The sequence below is a fragment of the Gadus chalcogrammus genome, chromosome 14, assembly GCF_026213295.1.
Source record: "Gadus chalcogrammus isolate NIFS_2021 chromosome 14, NIFS_Gcha_1.0, whole genome shotgun sequence".
Taxonomy (NCBI): Eukaryota; Metazoa; Chordata; class Actinopteri; order Gadiformes; family Gadidae; genus Gadus; species Gadus chalcogrammus.
The window spans coordinates 23,964,355-23,983,897 of NC_079425.1; the positions used below are offsets into that span (position 1 = coordinate 23,964,355).

General features: G+C 47.6%; 1 protein-coding gene across 2 annotated transcripts in view; it reads left to right on the forward strand.

Annotated features, from left to right (window-relative positions):
• The window catches only part of adcy7 (adenylate cyclase 7), a 43,564-nt gene that overhangs the window by 4,174 nt on the left and 19,847 nt on the right, over window positions 1-19,543 (forward strand). Inside the window, exons 2-15 of one of the 2 annotated variants that reach the window (XM_056608068.1) lie at window positions 106-303; window positions 864-1,028; window positions 1,842-1,991; window positions 8,473-8,633; window positions 11,524-11,635; window positions 12,161-12,288; window positions 12,814-12,972; window positions 13,847-13,979; window positions 14,477-14,665; window positions 15,198-15,241; window positions 16,499-16,558; window positions 17,357-17,434; window positions 17,875-17,944; window positions 19,156-19,253. In XM_056608068.1, coding sequence (XP_056464043.1) covers window positions 106-303; window positions 864-1,028; window positions 1,842-1,991; window positions 8,473-8,633; window positions 11,524-11,635; window positions 12,161-12,288; window positions 12,814-12,972; window positions 13,847-13,979; window positions 14,477-14,665; window positions 15,198-15,241; window positions 16,499-16,558; window positions 17,357-17,434; window positions 17,875-17,944; window positions 19,156-19,253 — 1,745 coding nt within the window. The remainder of the gene's footprint in view (window positions 1-105; window positions 304-863; window positions 1,029-1,841; window positions 1,992-8,472; window positions 8,634-11,523; window positions 11,636-12,160; window positions 12,289-12,813; window positions 12,973-13,846; window positions 13,980-14,476; window positions 14,666-15,197; window positions 15,242-16,498; window positions 16,559-17,356; window positions 17,435-17,874; window positions 17,945-19,155; window positions 19,254-19,543) is intronic. The other variant, XM_056608069.1, reaches the window with a different exon arrangement.

The window sequence follows — 19,543 nt, forward strand, 5'->3', positions numbered from 1 at the left end:
TGTGTGTGTGTGTGTGTGTGTGTGTGTGTGTGTGTGTGTGTGTGTGTGTGTGTGTGTGTGTGTGTGTGTGTGTGTGTGTGTGTGTGTGTCTCTTACCCCCTGCAGAGTGCCAACAAGCACAGTGCCTTCGTGGCGGTGGTGAGCCTGAGCCTCGGGGTGTTTGTGGCCGTGTTCTTCCTGGTGTGCACCGACACCCTGACCCAGCGATGGCGGCGGCTGCTGGGCCTGGCGGTTTGGGCCACCCACCTTGTCATGGCCTACACCTTCATCTTCTGCGGGCCGCTCATCCTGCCCTGGGACCAGGTGAGTCAGTAGGTCTCTGAGTGGTGAGCCCTCTAGAGTCAGTAGGTCTCTGAGTGGTGAGCCCTCTAGAGTCAGTAGGTCTCTGAGTGGTGAGCCCTCTAGAGTCAGTAGGTCTCTGAGTGGTGAGCCCTCTAGAGTCAGTAGGTCTCTGAGTGGTGAGGTCTGTAGACTGGAGTCAGTAGGTCTCTCCTCTATTGGTGAACCCTCTACACCGGATTCAGTAGCTGAGCCATCAGAGTTTGCCTTGACCTTCTGGTAGCGGACACGCTGGATTAATATTTTAAACGTCCCGGTTCATGTAAACTCACGTGAAGGTTTTAACATTTACTGAGACAATGAGTTTTATTTGTCCATGATCGAGTGGATACGCACGCGGACATGCACTCACACACACACCCACGCAGACAGACACGCACGCACGCACGGGCGCACAGGAACAACACTGGAGTGTCTTTTGTGTTACGTCTCTTGCAAGGCCGATCGCAATTCAGAGAAAAACCTGAACGGGAGGAGGAGAGAACGAGTTGCGCTCAGTCATGCTCCCTCTCCTCGTGGTGTAGGTGCCGTACTTTCTCTTCATCATCTTCACGGTCTACACCATGCTGCCCTTCCAGCTGTGGGACGCCGTGGTACTCAGCGTGCTCACTTCACTCTCACACATCCTGGTCCTCACGCTCAACTTCACCGTCTTCGTCAGGAATCCCACCCAGTACCTGGCCGAACAGGTGAGCCATAACCTAGACCGTACCTTGAACGACAGGTGAGTCATAGCATAGACCCTACCTGGAACGACAGGTGAGTCATAGCATAGACCCTACCTGGAACGACAGGTGAGTCATAGCATAGACCCTACCTGGAACGACAGGTGAGTCATAGCATAGACCCTACCTGGAAGGACAGGTGAGTCATAGCATAGACCCTACCTGGAACGACAGGCGAGTCATAACCTAGACCCTACCTGGAACGACAGGTGAGTCATAACCTAGACCCTACCTGGAACGACAGGTGAGTCATAACATAGACCCTACCTGGAACAACAGGTGAGCCTGGATGAGGTTCATAACAAGATTCAAGAGTTTTATCTATCACATGCTTACAAGTTTACAATGAAATGAAAAGGTGAAAGTGCCGCAGAAGCAGTGCAATATGAGATGAAAAGATACAGTGTAATTTAAATAATAGCAAAGCAGTAATAAATGTATAGCACTGGTATGCTATTGCAGCGTTTAAACAGTGTAATGAATGACATGACATCACATAATATGAAAATGACACATCAGAACCCTACTGGACTCAATAGGTGGTAGATTCAAAGCATCCATTTTTTAGTTACATCTAGACATTAAGATGTTGCCCTGGAAGATGGAGTCTTCCCCTGTACAACATAACTTACCCTGTGTGTGTGTGTGTGTGTGTGTGTGTGTGTGTGTGTGTGTGTGTGTGTGTGTGTGTGTGTGTGTGTGTGTGTGTGTGTGTGTGTGTGTGTGTGTGTGTGTGTGTGTGTGTGTGTGCTTCTGTGCGTCTGTGTGCTTCTACAGCTGTTGTCCAACGCGGTGGTGTTCCTGTGCGGCAACGTGGTGGGGGCCTTCCACAAGGTGCTGATGGAGAAGACCCTGCGGCAGACCTTCCAGGACACCCTGCGCTGTCTCAGTATGCGCATGAAGCTGGAGATCGAGAAGAGACAGCAGGTCAGTGAGGCTCCACAAGAACACGTGTGGCCCGCCCCTCAATCATGTGGTATATAACTCTGTTCACCGGTTGATCTACTGCTCATATAACTGGACAGAAGAGATACACTGTACCATATATCTGAGGACAGATGCATGACTCAACATAGAACAAAACACCTGCATGAAGGCTCTCACAAAGCATTGGCTGAATCAAGCTAGCATTATACTGGCACGGTATTCAGGTTTGTTCGCCTTTTTTGGTTCATTTAATCTCTTACAGTACATCTGAGGACGGCATTCCCCAGGGCTGAGACATTCACTCCTGTTTCTTTAAGAACCACCCCAGAGACAGAATCACAATGGCCCTCATTTATCAAACGAGCGTACGACAGAAAACGTGCGTAAAATGGACGTACGCTCATTTCAACGTTGAGCTTGGCATTTATCAATTTGAACGTGAGCGCAGGCTGCGATGAAATCTCACGTCAGGTCTGAGCTCGTGTACGCAAGTTTTTTTGGCGCAACATACGGGTATTTCAATGATGAATAGTGCAGCACAAGTAGCCCATGTTCAACATCTGTATTAATTACTAAATAAATTGGAATTAGCCCAGCCGTTCAAACAATTACAATCAAGTCAGGCCTAATTAAAAACAGTATTGCTATGAAAATAATTAGAATGTGACAGGTGAAATGTTTATTCAGCTGTCTATATTAATAGGAGCTTTGCCAAATAGGTGGTCGTGTCTCAGCGATGGCAGATCTGGCTCTGTTAAGGACCTCAACGCACAGACGAGAGAGTTTTTCGAGACCGCGCCGATTTTTTTAAGGAGGGCGATGAATGGCTCTTGAGTAGTTTTCGTCTCCCAAGGCATCTCATGATGGAGCTATGCAATGCTTTGGAGCCACAGTTAAGGCGAGAAACTAGGCGATCAAACGCAATACCTGTGCAGGTTTGCTCTACCTTGGGATTTTTGGCCACCGGGATCTTGCAGCGGGAGATCGGGGACAGGTCTGCTATTTCCCAGCCAAGTATTAGCCGAACCATGCCAGCAGTTTTGGCAGCTATAATGTCCCTCTCCGAACGTTATATTAAATTCCCATATAATAACGATCAGCAAACTGGAATCAAACGGGATTTTTATGCTATTGCTAGGTTTCCAAATGTGATTGGTGCGGTTGATTGTACCCATGTGCGTATCGAACCATCTATTAATGATTACGCGTACATCAACCGCAAAAGCTACCATTCAGTTAATGTTCCGATTATTTGCGATGCCAGAATGTCAATTCTGAACATGGTAGCCCGATGGCCTGGGGGCACGCACGATTCTTTTATTTTCCAAAATAGCAACGTTGGGCATCGTCTACATCAGGGCGCACTACATGGTCAGAGTCATCTCGGTGAGTTACGCTGCAGTCGCACTGCACCGGCCTCCTCCCGTTTCTTGCTTGGCCGGTGTTGTGTCGAGATCTGTTTCCCCGTCGAGATGTGTTTCCCCTAGTCCCCGCCCCCGTCCGAAATTACCCAAAGGCCCTCTGTTCCATAGGAAAGGAGGCTCACACATCTTTCAAATTCATACTGCTGACTTATTTCCCCACAACAGATAAGTGCTGTGATTTTCAGGCTGATATCATTCAATTTGACCATTTAGAACAGGGGGAACGCATCCTGACAGTCATAATATTCCAAGCTGGATGCGTTCCCCCTGTTCTAAATGGTCAAATTGAATGATATCAGCCTGAAAATCACAGCACTTATCTGTTGTGGGGAAATAAGTCAGCAGTATGAATTTGAAAGATGTGTGAGCCTCCTTTCCTATGGAACAGAGGGCCTTCGGGTAATTTCGGACGGGGGCGGGGACTAGGGGAAACACATCTCGACGGGGAAACAGATCTCGACACAACACCGGCTTCACAGCCGCAACACGTTTTTTGGTGCTGAGCTTCATGTCGGACCATTTTTTCTTCACCTTATTCGGAATTAAATAACTTTAACGGAATGCAAACAATAGCATATATGTGAATTGTTTTAAACTGGATAACAGAAGTTGTACATTTAATTTATTATTTAATTTATTTAATTAACAAACCTCTTCCGTAGCCCGACGAACATTGGAAACACTATTCACTGCAACAGTTATTTCCTTCCATGTAGCATTCTTTTGCTGGCCTTTAATGCCAGCTAGGCTACCAAATAAAACCAGACGGTTCGCATCCACCAGTGACCCGAGCGTCTCCATTTGGGTCTCGGAAAAATTCCTCTATTTTACCGTTGGACGTTTCTCCATGTCGTAAAAGTTAGGGGCGAGACTTCTGAAGACGTGCTTTTATATGGGCGTGTTACGTTAATTACGATCGATCTCAGCCGCCGTATTTATCAACACCAAGATCCTTCGTACGCTGGGATTGGTGTGATACGAAGGTTTCGTAGATCTCACGTGGGTCCTATCGTAAGATGAATCATGCGTTCAGATTTGCGCTCATTTCTACGTTCGTTTGATAAATGAGGGCCAATATGTTGTTTATTCCGTTACTATCCGCCACCGGGAAAACTGATTGTTTCCTTCTGATCACATACTGGGACGTATATTATTTATAGCTTTTCAGTTTAATATGTTATAATACCCCCTTCCCCATTATCTTGAAATACGATTTCGGATTCTGGATTACATTCTGGACACGCGTAGGGATGTGTATTTTGTAAAAATAGACGTCCTATTTTTCAACGTACGCACGCAAGGCTCTAGCAAACGCGCTAACACGTCTTGGCCTGGTTTAGCCGACCCAGGACGCTCTCGGTCTGCGTGTTATGCCCAGAGCAGAGCGCTGTTGGTCCCCCTCCACAGTGGAGGTTCCCCCTGGTCTTCACACGAGCCAGTGAAGCCATTCCTAGTTAGAAGTGAACTGCCAAAATTATCATTAGGCCATGAAACGCCTCAAGCCTGTTCAAATCCCCCCAAATGGACGTCTAGTGAATTAAACACGGTTGGAAGTAAACAGCATCTAAGTAAACAGAGTCATTTTGTATTTATTCACAGAATACAGTGTTATGTAATCCTTGTGGTGACGGTTACTGATATGCACAAAATCTTTGTCTTTGTTAGTTGACGCACGGTGTCAACAAAAAAGCTGCAAAACGTAACAAGTCATCATGATTCATGATTTATTCATGGACCGCCACTGTTTGGACCGTCAGGCTACTTAAACAAAGAGGCAGTTGACAGGAAATCCAGTTTTTATAAATGATCATGGTAGCAGCTGCTGGCTGGTTTCTGCAGTGAGCCAAACACACTGATATGACTCTGTGTTCGCGATACTTCTTGTGTTTCTAATCCATAACAGCGACCACAATGAAATGTCTGATAACAGTTTTCTGTTCTCCAACGCGATAAGATGATTATTCTGTATAAGGGGTCACTTAGTAAAAGTGAATCACTGATTATCGACGACGGCACATCCAACAGCCCATGTCTTGGGCCTACTTGTTGGTCGTTTTAGGCTAGGCGTCTGGTCGGTGAGAAGTCCTGAGAGACCTCTTGTAACCTGCCATTGGCAGTCATCCAGAGAAGTCGATTTGTCTTTGGATGAAACTTATTTGATGGTAATGTGTGCTTTCAGATAAATGACATGTGCGACTCTCGAGTGCTCCACTCACCCTCTGTTCCTCCACGGTTTGCTTTGACTCCGAGGACATAAAGGCCGCTGAGGAGCCCAATCCGTTGCCTAGCATCCCAGAAAGGAATGATGTAACCAGTAACCTTTGAAAGCTTTTGTTGTGTTTTTTATTTTGCGTCGACACTGAAAAATGGGAGTTAAGAGCAAGGGTTGTGCCAAAGTGCACAAAGGCTTAGTGTGGACCGGAGGAGAGACACGGCTCCTGAGGGAGAGAGCCCGGACTACTGGGCTAACTTTTCCCACATGCCTTTCATTGGGAATACCAACTTTTTTTCATTGGGATTCTGCTTCCTCTGCGCTGGTTCAGCTATTCTCAATGTTTTGTGGTTCAATGGTTTTCCTGTTAAATCAAAAACATTTTACTGGTCAATTTTCCCTTCTTGGAAATGACTTCACGCACGCACGCACGTATGTCACACACACACAAACACACACACACACACACACACACACACACACACACACACACACACACACACACACACACACACACACACACACACACACACACACACACACACACACACACACACACACACACACACACACACGCACATTGTTGGATATACTGTTTTTTGTATCTTAGGAAATGTGGCATGTTTGTTCTATCGGGCCTATATCTATGTTTACTCAGCTAGGTAGTCCACTGTGAAGAATGGATTATGTTAAAAGCATTTTCTAGATAACTTCAGACGTTAAGAGCTTGGCTCACAAAGTCACATGGTCTACCGTCGAGGCTCCTCCCATCTCTGCTGTTTATTTATTCAGAAATATAGAATTATTTCCCAGGATGAGAGATTATGTTTCCCATGCCGCATAGAACAAAACACCTGTATTGTTTCCTGCTTCAAGGCTCTCAAAGAGAATTTGCTGAATCAAGCTAACTTTAAACTGGCAAGATATGTATATATATATTCTTTTTTTGCCTTTTTGGTTCATATCTTCTTATACACTCTTCTACACATCTTCTACACTACATCTGAGGACAGCAACCTACTGGCCAGACACGTGCATTCCTGTTTCGCTATTCCTTTGAAAATCAAACCAAGCACAGAATCACAATATGTTGTGGTTTATTCCATTGTTATACGCAACCGGGAAAGCTAATTGTTTCCCTCCGATCACTTTACCTGAACACAGGACAAAAAATATTTTACAAATCAATTTATTTGTTTGATTTAAGAATTTTATTCATAGCTTTTGTGTGTCATTTTTTTTGTTCACACCATCTCCTCCCGGACACAGTATTATTCAGTTGTCCATTACCTACATGCCTTGATGGAAGGCTTCATGCAATCCATTATCAGGCAGCATGCCTTCCAAACTACTGGGACATGGATCGGGGCGATGAGTGCACACAGCATAGATCCCTGCAGGTACAGAAGGAAAGGACCGTTATGTAACGGACAGATCGTAATACCTAAAACCAGGAGCAAAGAGACTCTCTACTGGCGGAACGCATCAGAATGACCCCTTGAACCTGATAGTGGATGAGGTGTCACACAAACACACACACACACACACGCACACGCACACACACACACACACTATGAAAAGCGCTTTGGGTACCTAGAAAAGCGCTGTTTAAATGTGACTAAATTGAGTTCTTTGCAGCCATCCGTTGTGTTCCCCAGCAACAAAGTCTTTGAGGGCTGTCCCGCTGTCTAATTTACCATTTTAATGGAGAATCGCATCCATGAAGTGTACCGTTTTAGAGTGAACCTGCCTCACAATGAAAATAGCTAGGCGTAGGTATCCCAGCCTTGTGGAATTAAGGTGAATGTTCACCAATGACTGTGCTTTCGGCTTTTCATAGTACTGTTATTACCGCACTACAAGGGATTTAAATGGCCACGTCGGGGAGCATTCTCTGCCTCTCTGTTTTTATCTGAGTCTGGTTAACTAAAACATCCAAGATAGGACTGGTTCAGTGACTGCAGGACTGCAGCCATGACGCGGGGTCGACTCTTTGGAGGGAGCGTAGGAGCACTGATAAAAACACAGCTAACCAAACAAGGTCAAAGGTCAAACCCATGTAATATCAGAGACGGTCCATATGGGGTATACGGACTGGTTGCAGCCAGTGTCAATGTTGTAACTCACCAGAGAGTTGTTGTGCTGTACAATGGGCCAGCCTGTAATGTAACCCAAACGTCTAATCCTCTTATTGTTTAAATATATCATAAGCATTTAGGTATGAATGACGCATTAATGAGATGTTCCGTTGGTGTACGTTACGTGAACAGAACAAGTAGAGGGGAGAGCGATTGGTTGTGTGATGATGCACAGCGACCTAATGCACCTGTAGGAAGGGGTCAGAGGTCAATGCCACAGAAATCTCACAGTGATTGCACATAATAACACCTTTTGTCCCGGTGGCGTCTGTGATCAGTGTGTTTGTGTACATTGGGGGTGATTGTGTGTTTGCGTGTGTGTGTGTGTACATTGGGGTTGTTCGCATGTGTATGTGTGTGTGCATTTGGGGTGTTTGTGGGTGTGTGTATGTACATTGGGTGTGTTTGTGTGTGTACATTGGGGGAGTTCATGTATGTAAGTGTGTGTGTGTGTGTGTGTGTGTGTGTGTGTGTGTGTGTGTGTGTGTGTGTGTGTGTGTGTGTGTGTGTGTGTGTGTGTACATTGGAGGTGTTCGTGTGTGTGTGTGTACATTGGAGGTGTTCATGTATGTGTGTGTGTGTGTGTGTGTGTGTGTCTATGTACATTGTGTGTGTGAGAGTACATTGGGGGGGTTCATGTATGTAAGTGTGTGTGTGTACATTGGAGGTGTTCATGTGTGTGTGTGTGTGTGTGTGTGTGTCCTTAGGAGAGCCTGCTGCTGTCCGTGCTGCCCGTCTACATCTCCATGAAGATGAAGCTGGCCATCATGGAGCGGTTGCAGGAGTGCAAGGACAAGGAGGAGCAGCAGCGGCTGGTGAAGGACAACAACTTCCACAGCCTCTACGTCAAGCGGCACGAGAACGTCAGGTAGGACCTCTTTGGCCGACAACGCTTCTTTTGAGAGGGAAGTCTATCCCCTCTTGTCACATCTCGCCCCCCTTCATTGATTATTTCACTGCCTGCCCTTATGTTTCTCGCATGTCTGTCGTCACTCACCTTAATTGTTTTCACCTGTCCCTCGTTAACATTCCCCTCCTTGTGTATTTAGTCAGCGTGTCTCCCTTCCTCTGTGCCAGTTCGCTTTGCCTTCTCCCTGCGGATTGATGACCTTGATCGTCAACTGATTTCCCGTGTATCGACCTATCTGCTAGTAAAGGCCATTCTTTCTACCCAGACTTTGGCCTCCCGAGGCGTGCTGGTCCACAGCTTCCTCACAGATTTGGACGTCAAATTGGTTGACTTGAAGGTCGCCTTCCATTCTTTGAACATTTTCCTTATTTCCTGTTGAGACCTTGATAAAAAGCACATGAATGTGTCTCGTGTTAGCAGTCGTGGGCCGTGTGGGCGGCGGAACTACTTTGCAAAAATTGATGCGGATCCAAACTGTTAACATAGGGGTGATGTAGCTGTCTTTCCTTCTGCGTGGACAGAAAAATAAATATTAAGCAAATGTTTGCCTTTTATGCCCTTATCTCTTTATCCGCATCCATAATTAAATCACACTGGAACATCCTCCTGTTTATAATATGTTTTTCGACCCTCTATTTCGGTCTCTGGTTACATTTCACTCGACTGATGTTCTGTTTTATTCCATTTTGAAACACTCTGTTTTCCGTAGACATTTAATCTGATGTGCTCTCTGCGGGCTCTGTATAACAGGCACACATAAAGCCTGATGTTATCAACCTGATTCTGGCATTTCTCCCTCATATTCCCTCCCATCACGTCCAACACAGACCAGGGATTCATCCTGAAGCTTGAGATTAAAAGGATTTCTATAGCACAAAGCCCTTTGTTGATGATTGTTTTATTAATTTAGGATGTGCCGACAGATACCGGATTAACTGGCTAAAATACTGGATTAACTGATGGGAGTGTACTGAACGCTGGGCAGCAGCAGCATAAGTCAGAGGGCAGGGGAATGTAATCGTGAGAATAAGCAGAGGGAACCTCCTCAGAGCAGATGAGGCTAACCGGCTAAACAGTGGCTAATGAGGCTAACATCTAGCCCGGCTTGGGTTCACTCAGACACCACTGGATCCTTTGGCTCTGTATGGAGCTGCTGGCCGTGCTTGTGTGTGCCTTTGTGTTCCCTTAAACCCTCAGCACATACCTGTTGATAGACGCCCTGTGTGCCCGTGTCGGCCCCCTATAATTACACCGGCCGAGCCCGTCATTAGCTCTGTGGTGTGTCTGAGGACTGCCAGCCAGCTGCTCTTTCTCAGCCAGTCGGGGGAGCGAAAGGTCGGGTATCGGTGTCTGTGATGGGATCAGTGCCGACTTTAATTAGGATGTGCTGGGATGCAGCTGTGGACTACTAGCCGACGACAGGTCTGACCGTAGAGCGCGATCTCCGGTGAACCAATAAAGAGCTGGTGATTAGGGAGACCCCGCGCCCGATGAAGGGGCCGGGTTTGAGTCGGCCTTGAGGTGCAGCCAGTGCCTGCACAGTTATTCTTCTTTAATGTCCAAAATGAATGACCTATGCCTTTCTTGCAGAGAGATCAATGACGTATATACAACTAAAATACAAATAACTAACACACCAAACCTGCATTATGTTACTTTTGTGATGCAGCTATTTAGTCATCAAAAATGTGTTACCTGAACTAAAAGGTTTCTCAAGGATAAAACCGGCCCTTCCAAAAGTCAATCCATCCAGGGATTTCGTTGTCTATTCATTGTTACAACTATTGTTCCGCGTTATTCTGGTCCGCTTTTTCCCCGAAAATGCAGCAGGGGAGTCTTGAAATTCCCTGAAGGGTCTTTCTCATTGGCCGATGTTTGACATTCACATTATCCCTAACACCACCAGCTACAACTCAAGACGCAAGAGATTGCTAATGGGAAACCATGCCGAGTGCAGGTTTAACACATCAGTTATTACCTCTATTGTTACTTAAGGTACTGCATGGGTTTTGCAGTGATGCAGTCAAAAGCCAGTGGGGGCCTGCACTGTTTCAGTTCCTGACTTTGATGGACCCATTGAGTAAGGGTGGTTTGCTGCAGAGACGGCTGGCAGTTGTGTCAAAGGGAGGGTTGAAGTGTTCCCCTTTAACACTCTTCTGGCCCTTCCAGACATCCTTCAGCCTCGTTGCCGCCCCCTCGTCCCCTTGTCCCCTTGTCTCCTTGTCTCCTTGCCTGGTCAGGCACGGCTGAGGCGCCATCTCTCTTGAAACTTGTCCACCACTGCAGGGGATCTTATCGAAGCGTGTTTTGTCTAAACTGAAAAGGTAAACTAACCTTTTGTGAAGGCTCTGAGTGGTGACTCAAAGGCCACTCCGAGGAACTCTGTCTTGGGAAACCCTTTCAAGGAAATGTTTGTTCCTAGGAGATGGGTTGCTCCTTTTGGCACACACTGGGCAGCGTGTTGTCTTTGTTTGGTATTTGTTTCTTCAACAGTGATGTTGGCTAAGCCATGGTTTGACTTGCTTCAGCAATGATGTTGGCTAAGCCATGTGTTTGACTTTAGGTCACTGGTATGAACCAAATAGAACAAACCATTTAGTGCGCTGCGGTGTTTGTTCCAGAGCATTAGCTGTTAAGAAGAAAAGGTTGATGAAGTATATGAGGATGCTTCCCTTTCTGTTGTTTTTCATCAATGCATTAATCAAAGACCAATAGTAGATGTTTCATAGAGCGCGGCAGGAGAGCAATGCACTTAACCAAACCACCGGGTTTCTGACGTTTTACTGTGTCTTCCTGAGACAGTCCTCCTCCGTCGTGGTAACGTCTGTGTCCACGGCTTGTTCCGCAGTATCCTCTACGCTGACATCGTCGGCTTCACCCGTCTGGCCAGTGACTGCTCCCCCAAGGAGCTAGTCATCATGCTTAACGAGCTCTTCGGAAAGTTCGACCAAATCGCCAAGGTGAGTTAATGATTGGAACTGCTCTGGGACTCGGTTATAATCGTTAACGTTGGAAATAATAAGCTCTACATTTGCATTGCGTCATGATCTCATTCTCCTGCAACAAAGAAAAAAGCTCTTATTTGCATCTAATAATGTAATGAGGTATTTTTCATTCCAAAACCATATTGATAAAAACGGATGGTGTGAAATGTTTAGAGGATGTATCGTGGAGTATTATCTATATTTGGCCCACAAGCCCACACAGACACTGTTATTATTCCAGGGTCATTTTGTCCAGTTAGAGACACTCAAAATGTATGAATCATGGCGTTTCCAGCCACATCAGCATCTTGGTAACGTACTTTAGTTGGATACGTTGAACACATTAAGCTTTGACAGTGAGCTTGTTGAGCATTAAACTAGGGTAGAATGTTTATTAAAGAAGCATTTTTTGTCACATTTGTTGATGGAAATAATGCTAACTCCTGTGCCTGCAGCTTTAAGTGTGTTCACCCTGTCTTCCTCTCTTCTCGCCGCTCAAAGGAGAACGAGTGCATGAGGATCAAGATCTTGGGAGACTGCTACTACTGTGTGTCCGGGCTGCCCGTCTCTCTGCCCAAGCACGCCAAGAACTGTGTGAAGATGGGCCTGGACATGTGTGAAGCTATCAAGTGAGTCTGGCAGCCTCACTGACCGCGCTGCACTGTCATCGTAACGGCGTCGTTCGCCTTACAAACTGGACGAGGAAGACTAATACTATCACAAATATATTAAAGCGAAACTCTTGAACTCGCCTGAGATCCACTTCTCGAACCACCAACACCATACCGACAGCAATATATTGTTTCTCTTTCTGCTGACAAATGTACTCAACGTAAGTCGTTTTGGATGAAGGCATCTGCTACATGCCCTAAATGTAAATCTAAATCTAAAAGAGAATCACACGTTTGTCCTTGCTTTTCTCCATCCGTTAGATTATGTCAACGTAATGGATTATGTTCATAGCCTGATAAATCCCAGCCCTTTGTGGGTTTGGGGAATCAAGTAAAATCACCGGGACACAAAGAGCACTAGCTGCTGGTGATGGAGGTAGGCTGTGAGGTGGCGGGCTGGTGTATTTTGGAAGGGAGACGTCAGCTGAAGGCAGGAACAACAGATTGCCTCAGGGCTGATGTCATGCCCCCTTGTGCCTCCAGGCTCGTGCGAGAGGTCACCGGCGTGGACATCAACATGAGGGTGGGCGTGCACTCGGGGAACGTGCTCTGCGGAGTCATTGGCTTGCGCAAGTGGCAGTTTGACGTGTGGTCACATGACGTCACCCTGGCCAATCACATGGAGTCTGGCGGACTGCCTGGGTAAGAGAAAGGATTATTTGCATATTTGTTTTTTTACATGTTCATCGCGTAAAGTATTGCACTTTTGAGTCTCTGGAATTACACTGCAATTGAGCAAAATTATTTTTGGAAGAAATACATTACATTTATGTGATCTATTTACCCTTCTGCAAATTACTGTAATTGCTTTTTAAACATTTTGCAATCCATGTGACTTAAACACAAATGATAAACATTTAATTTGACAGATATAAATTGTCTAATGATTAATTGATGCATTTTTATCGGAGATGTTTGAGGTTTCTGTCCTGCGTTAATGGACCTGCACCAAACAGCTGATGCATGTGGTCCGATTCCTGCCCGTTCTGGACTGAGTGTTTGCCCCCCTGTGGACTGAGTCTTTACCCCCCTGTGTTCTGAGTCTTTACCCCCCTGTGTTCTGAGTCTTTACCCCCCTGTGGACTGAGTCTTTACCCCCCTGTGTTCTGAGTCTTTACCCCCCTGTGGACTGAGTCTTTACCCCCCTGTGTTCTGAGTCTTTACCCCCCTGTGGACTGAGTGTTTGCCCCCCTGTGGAATGAGCGTTTGCCCCCCTGTGGAATGAGTGTTTGCCCACCTGTGTTCTGAGTCTTTACCCCCCTGTGGACTGAGTCTTTACCCCCCTGTGGACTGAGTCTTTACCCCCCTGTGGACTGAGTCTTTACCCCCCTGTGGTCCTTGTGTTAACCCCCCCTGTGGACTGAGTCTTTACCCCCCTGTGGTCTTTGTGTTAACCCCCCCTGTGGACTGAGTCTTTACCCCCCTGTGGTCTGAGTCTTTACCCCCCTGTGGTCCTTGTGTTAACCCCTCCTGTGGACTGAGTCTTTACCCCCCTGTGGTCCTGTGCCGGGTTCAGCCGGGTCCACATCACAGAGGCCACCCTGAAGCACCTGAACCGGGCCTACGAGGTGGAGGAGGGCGACGGCCACCTGAGGGACGCCTACCTGAAGGAGATGAACATCCACACCCACCTGGTCATCGACCCGCGGGTCAGAGCCTCATGTAGTCCATAAAGTTGTCCCTGATTTAGTCTCTGTAGCGCCACGCAGCTTGTCCGGATGGTCTCGCTAGCTTCCTAAGTAATGTTGGCTTCTCCATGGCCTTGATTTTTGAATAACTAAATGTTTCTGCACGTCTATCAAACGCGATTATTGATTCCCCATAGAGAGCTGAAGTATTCCCTTGTATGACTTTGTACTACACCCACGTTTGAGTGCCTTTGTTCTGAAACTGAAATGTGTGTGGTTGTGTGTGTGTGTGTGTGTGTGTGTGTGTGTGTGGGATGGTGTGGGCGTTCCTATGTGTGGGTGTGTGTTTGTGTGCGTGTGTTTTGTGTGCGTGGGTCTGTGTTTATGTGTGTTTGTGTTTGTTTGTCTGTGTGTGTGTGTGCATGGGGTGGGTGCGGGTGGGTCTGTGTGTGCATGCCTGTGTGTTTGGTGTGTGTGTGCGTTTGTGCGTGCATCTATGTGTGTGTGTGTGCGTGCAGTCCAAGGACCAGTCTCTGAACAACCGCCACGTGCTGAAGCACCGCGTGAACGACGGGCTGAAGATGAGGGCGTCGGTCCGCATGACGCGCTACCTGGAGTCCTGGGGCGCCGTCAAGCCCTTCGCCCACCTCCAGAACCGCGACGGCTTCACCGCCGACCCCATCGGCAACGGCAAGCCCCGCTGCAAGGTGAGCAGGGTCGGATTCGGCGCCCTCATCCCCTGACAGTTCAGGGCAGGGGATGTGGTTAATTAACTGAGTGAAAATGGGGACAACATACAGATTCAGATGAAATGTATTTTTACTGATCTGTAGCAGAAGCACGCATGTTTTTAATAATGTATTTTAATTTGAATTGGAAATTGAATCATTGAGGATAAAACTATTTTTGAAGAGTGCCCTGGCCATGACAGGCAGCAGCAGCAGCAGCAGTCGACTACAGACCGTTTCAGACAGAAAAGCATCACTCCGTTTTATACCTCAACAAAAATGAAATCCCTGTAAAAATACGGGATTTCATTGAATAAAAGAGTAAATACAGAGGCTCTCAGGCTGTAAAACATGGACAGAGAGCTACTTTCACTCCAGTACAATAGACTGAAAGACATTCATTGCCACTGGGGCGACCGATAGAAACCACTTGAAAGACTCTAAGGGTGTTGAGTGTTGAGACTTGGAACAAAAGTGACAGGGGCTTATTTGTGAATTCCTCCTTTTCTAGGACATTCCTTTGCACTCGGCTCCCTCCTCCAAGAACACGGAGAGGTAAGACCTGGGTGCTCATCTCTGCAGGGTGGGGGAGAGGGTGTGCATGCCGCTTCCCACACAAAAGGTTTCAGGACTTCCAGAGGTCTGTCCACAGACTGGGACAGGGGGCAGGTTCAGGTGTGACAGGGTCGTACACAGAGCTCCATGACTGACCCCTCAGTACGTACTGATGGCGTTGATGTGACCGGTACTGGTTTGTAGAGGTGGAGTGTTCAGGTTTACTGCATGCGTTTCAGAGGCGTTTTAGTGCCCGCGTTGGAACAAGGCTGCGTTGGAAACGAATGGACGTGTGGTAAAAGGCGTTATGCTTCAGTGTTTTACATGCTCCCTTGTTAAACGCCTGCTCGTCGAATACGCCTGCTGGTAAAATGAGAGGTCATCTTTCGGTTAAATCAAATGCTGAGGGACACGCTGACCTACTCAAAGACGTATCTGTGCCCGAGTAAAAGTTTAAAGCCTTTTTAAAATACGATTTTAGAATAGAGCTGGACTCGGGCCGTCTGAGCAGAGAAAATGCCTCTGCTCTCGTGTTCATCCAGAGCTCAGCTTCTGCCTTTTGGGGAGAACGCCGACCGACATAGTTGGGAAATAAGAAAATTACCCCCTTTCAAGTTGTTTAGTCTGACCCGTGGTGAGTTGACACAGATTGTTTCAAATTGGCGCCGCACATGCTGTGAACTAGGTTTAACGACATATGCGTGTTCAGCAGTATGGATCCCTGTGCCCTCGGCCTGGTTCAGGAACCGGGTCTCCGTCTCGTTAGATCCCTCCTGATTATCTTTGTATCTTTTCCCTTAACAAACCGTCTGTACTCCGTCTGACATGTGTAATCAGTCTTGTATATCGTCCCGAAAAACATGTATAGCATATCCACCCAAACAGAGGGGCTGCGTCTCGCTGTCGGGCCGCCGGGGAGGTGAAACATGAGCCCACTTAGGTTCTCAATGTGCCGACTTTGTTCGGATTACGGTGATGAGGCCCATGGCAGACTAATCCAATCAGTTCGACCGCTTTGATTGGTTTAACAGTGACCGTCGATCGGTTAGGGAAAAACAGAGACGCGAGTAACTCCCGTCTGAGAGGAACCAGCACCACACACCGCCGCTGACCCTGCCTTATCCCCTCGTTAGGCTCCTCCTCGCTGCTCGGCGATTCATGGGGTTCGGAAACTCGGCCCGACGGTTATTGGTTTTCCCGTTTCTGGCGGTTTACTTTTAGTGTGCCGTGATGGACGTGTCATTGTGTCCCTGACAGCTTGGACGACTTTCCAGAGGAGCCCTTCTCCTTGCCAGCCCCCCCCTTCAGCAGTTCGAAGTGAGTCGGGACCCCGGACCCTCGGCGAGTCCTCTGACTCACCGCAGTAGTTCTCAACCTTTTCTCGGGCGAACCAATCTAACCAAACCTTGAGTCGAAAGCGACACGAAACGTCCTCCCAACCAGACCGCGCCCCCTGAGGTCAAGAAGGGTTGGATTTGACGTCAGTCTACAATTTACAATGTTATTTTACGAGACTCTAGACGGGGGGCCTGCAGGTTTTAAAAAGGCTTGAGAACCACTGCCCTAGGGAGGAGGCCCCTGCTGTTCTAACACTAATCCCAGTCCCCCTCTCACCGGGCCGGTTTCTCTTCCCTCCTCCCTCCTAACCAGAGCTACTCATGTCATAACAGGGGAACATGGCTGCTCCAAAGCCATCATAAAGTGGAAACCCTCTAACTTCCCCGTCTGCAGACTGACCCGCTTCTCTAAAACGACTGACCTCTGACGTGCCTGAATGCGTGTGTTTGTGTCTCTCCTTGTGTGCACAGGGATGTTTTCGCATGCACGCGGCAACCCTTAGTGTTTAAGGTGCTCGGTTGACACGCACGGACATTGCCGGAACGCCACCGGCTGAATTCCATCGCACGTCTCCCCGTGTCCTACGTCTCTAAGACCTGGTGGACGCTGGTGTCCCTCGCCTTCCCCACTAATACAAACAGAATGTCTCTCGGACGGCTAGATAGCGGAGCTAACCAGGGCCGGAGTCACCTGCATGACCGTGATTGTGTTTGGAGCAGCCTCCCTGCCGGCCGGTGTCTGTCTCGCCCCTGATTGTGGCTGTGCTTTCCGGAGCAGGAACAAGTCCCAGAAGAGCAAGTTTGACGAGGCTCTGCACGACGAGATGACCACCACCATCGACGAGCTCAGCAGCAAGTAGGTCCTCGGTCGGTCCTCCTGGCTGTCTGCTGCTCTGTCTTCCTGTCTGTCTGCTTGTCTATCTTCCTGTGTCTCCTGTCTGTCTTCCTGTCTGTCTTCCTGTCTGTCTGCTGGTCTATCTTCCTGTGTCTCCTGTCTGTCTTCCTGTGCCTTCGATTCTGTCTACCTAAGTCTCACGTCGGTCTCTCTGTCTGGCTTCATTTATATCTTCCTGTCTTGTCTCCCTGTCTGTCTTCTTGTCTGTCTGTCTATCTGCTTGTCTGTGTTTATGCGCCTCTACATTCCTTTCTTTCAATAACGTGTGTGCGTGCGTGCGTGCTTGCATGTGTGCGCGCCTTCAAAGAAAGAAGCAGTAGCTTTCCTTCGTCCCTTTGGTCCTCGTTTCATTGGTCCTCCCCCTCCCTCTCACGGTCTCTCCCTCCGCGTCTCTCCTGCAGGCAGTGGTCCAACTCTGAGGAGACCAGCAGCCTGGCTCTGTGGTTTCCCAAGAAAGAGCTGGAGAAGCAGGTATGTGGAACACAAGGGCTCACAGAGAGGAGGATGTTGGTTGTTGTCTTTGTCGGTGTGCCAATTTCCTGTGCCCTGTGGTAACATGGGTGTGTGTTGAAGAGGGAGAGTAGAAAGTCCAGCGGTTTCCCTTTTTGACCTTCGATTGTCTGCCTTGTCTTCACTCCTTTTGTACTCCTGAATATTTGACCAGACATAGTAGGGTGAATGTGTTGGTCTTTCCTCTTGGATTGAGTAGTAAATACTATGTGCTCTAGCCGCAGTAGTATACAGTGAAATCCAAACACTACCTTTTCCCAGAGGCAACGTCGTCAGACCAACACAGGTGTCGCTCATTATACTAATTATCGCTCTGTTGCTTTAATCCTCAAGCTAAACCAGTGAAGATAAGTAGCAGACCCACTAATTATGAAGGTAACTGAGGCCACGTTTATACGTAGCAGGGTATTTATAGAAACGAATATTTCCCCCCCTCCGTTTTCAAAAATAACATTGTGCACACAACATCGTTTTCAAAAAAGTTGTCGTTTACATCAAAACGGATAAATACGCCGTTGGGACATTATAACTATGCCAAACCTATGGGCGGCAGTGTAGGGAGAAGGATAAAGCCATGCAAGCCAATCAGAATCCTCAGAATCAACAACAACGAATAACACGAGCGTCTTCCTGTAACAAACAAACTGTAAACATAGGGCGCTCATATGACGTTAAGCATTTCCTGGCGCATAATGTGACGTTTCAGAACCTAAAACCCCGTTTCTACCCGTTGACACGACAACACGTAACCGGCGTTTTCAGAAATCTCCACTTTGGCCGGAGTTTTTAGAAATGATCGTTTTCTGTGACAAAAACGGCGTTTTCGTGTAAATGAGAGGCCAAACCGTGTGAAAATATCTGCGTTTTCCCTTCGTGTAAACGGGGCCTCAGCTACACCATGGACCATGTGCCCTGGTACATACAAGTAGCAAACCCACTTATTATGAAGGTCACTCACATGGACCATGGACCATGTGCCCTGATAAAAGTATCAGATCCGCTAATTATGAAGGTCTCTTATGTAGACCATGGACAATGTGCCCTGGTACACGATAGCATGAAAGCATGATAGCAGACCCATCAGAAGTGTTCTTCGTACCTTCTGAGCCCCATGACGCCGGCTCTGTGAACCCGGTCTATCGCCACTGATCTGTCCCCCTCCCCCGCTGCAGTACCGAGCCTTGGACCTGCCCATGTTCAAGCACTACATTGGCTGTGCCGCCTTCATCTTCTTCTGCATCTTCGTCGTTCAGATGTTCGTCACAAGCAAGTGAGTATCGCAAGGGTTTGATTTCGTTAGCCCCAGCCAGCGGTCTATTTCAGTCTACTTCAAAGTAAGGAGCAATTCCCCCCCCCCCATCCCCGACCCCTTTGTCAAATCATTACCCAGCTTTCCAAGCAGAGCAAATTTGCTCAGAGTGCCTCTGATGGCCTCCGTCTCTGTGCAGAAGCCTTGCAGTTACATCACCATTTGCGAGCATTCATAAAGTAATTTGAAAATCCATCGTGATGATGTCACCGCCCCATTTTCTGTGTTCTGCGGGCACATGTTTCCTGGAA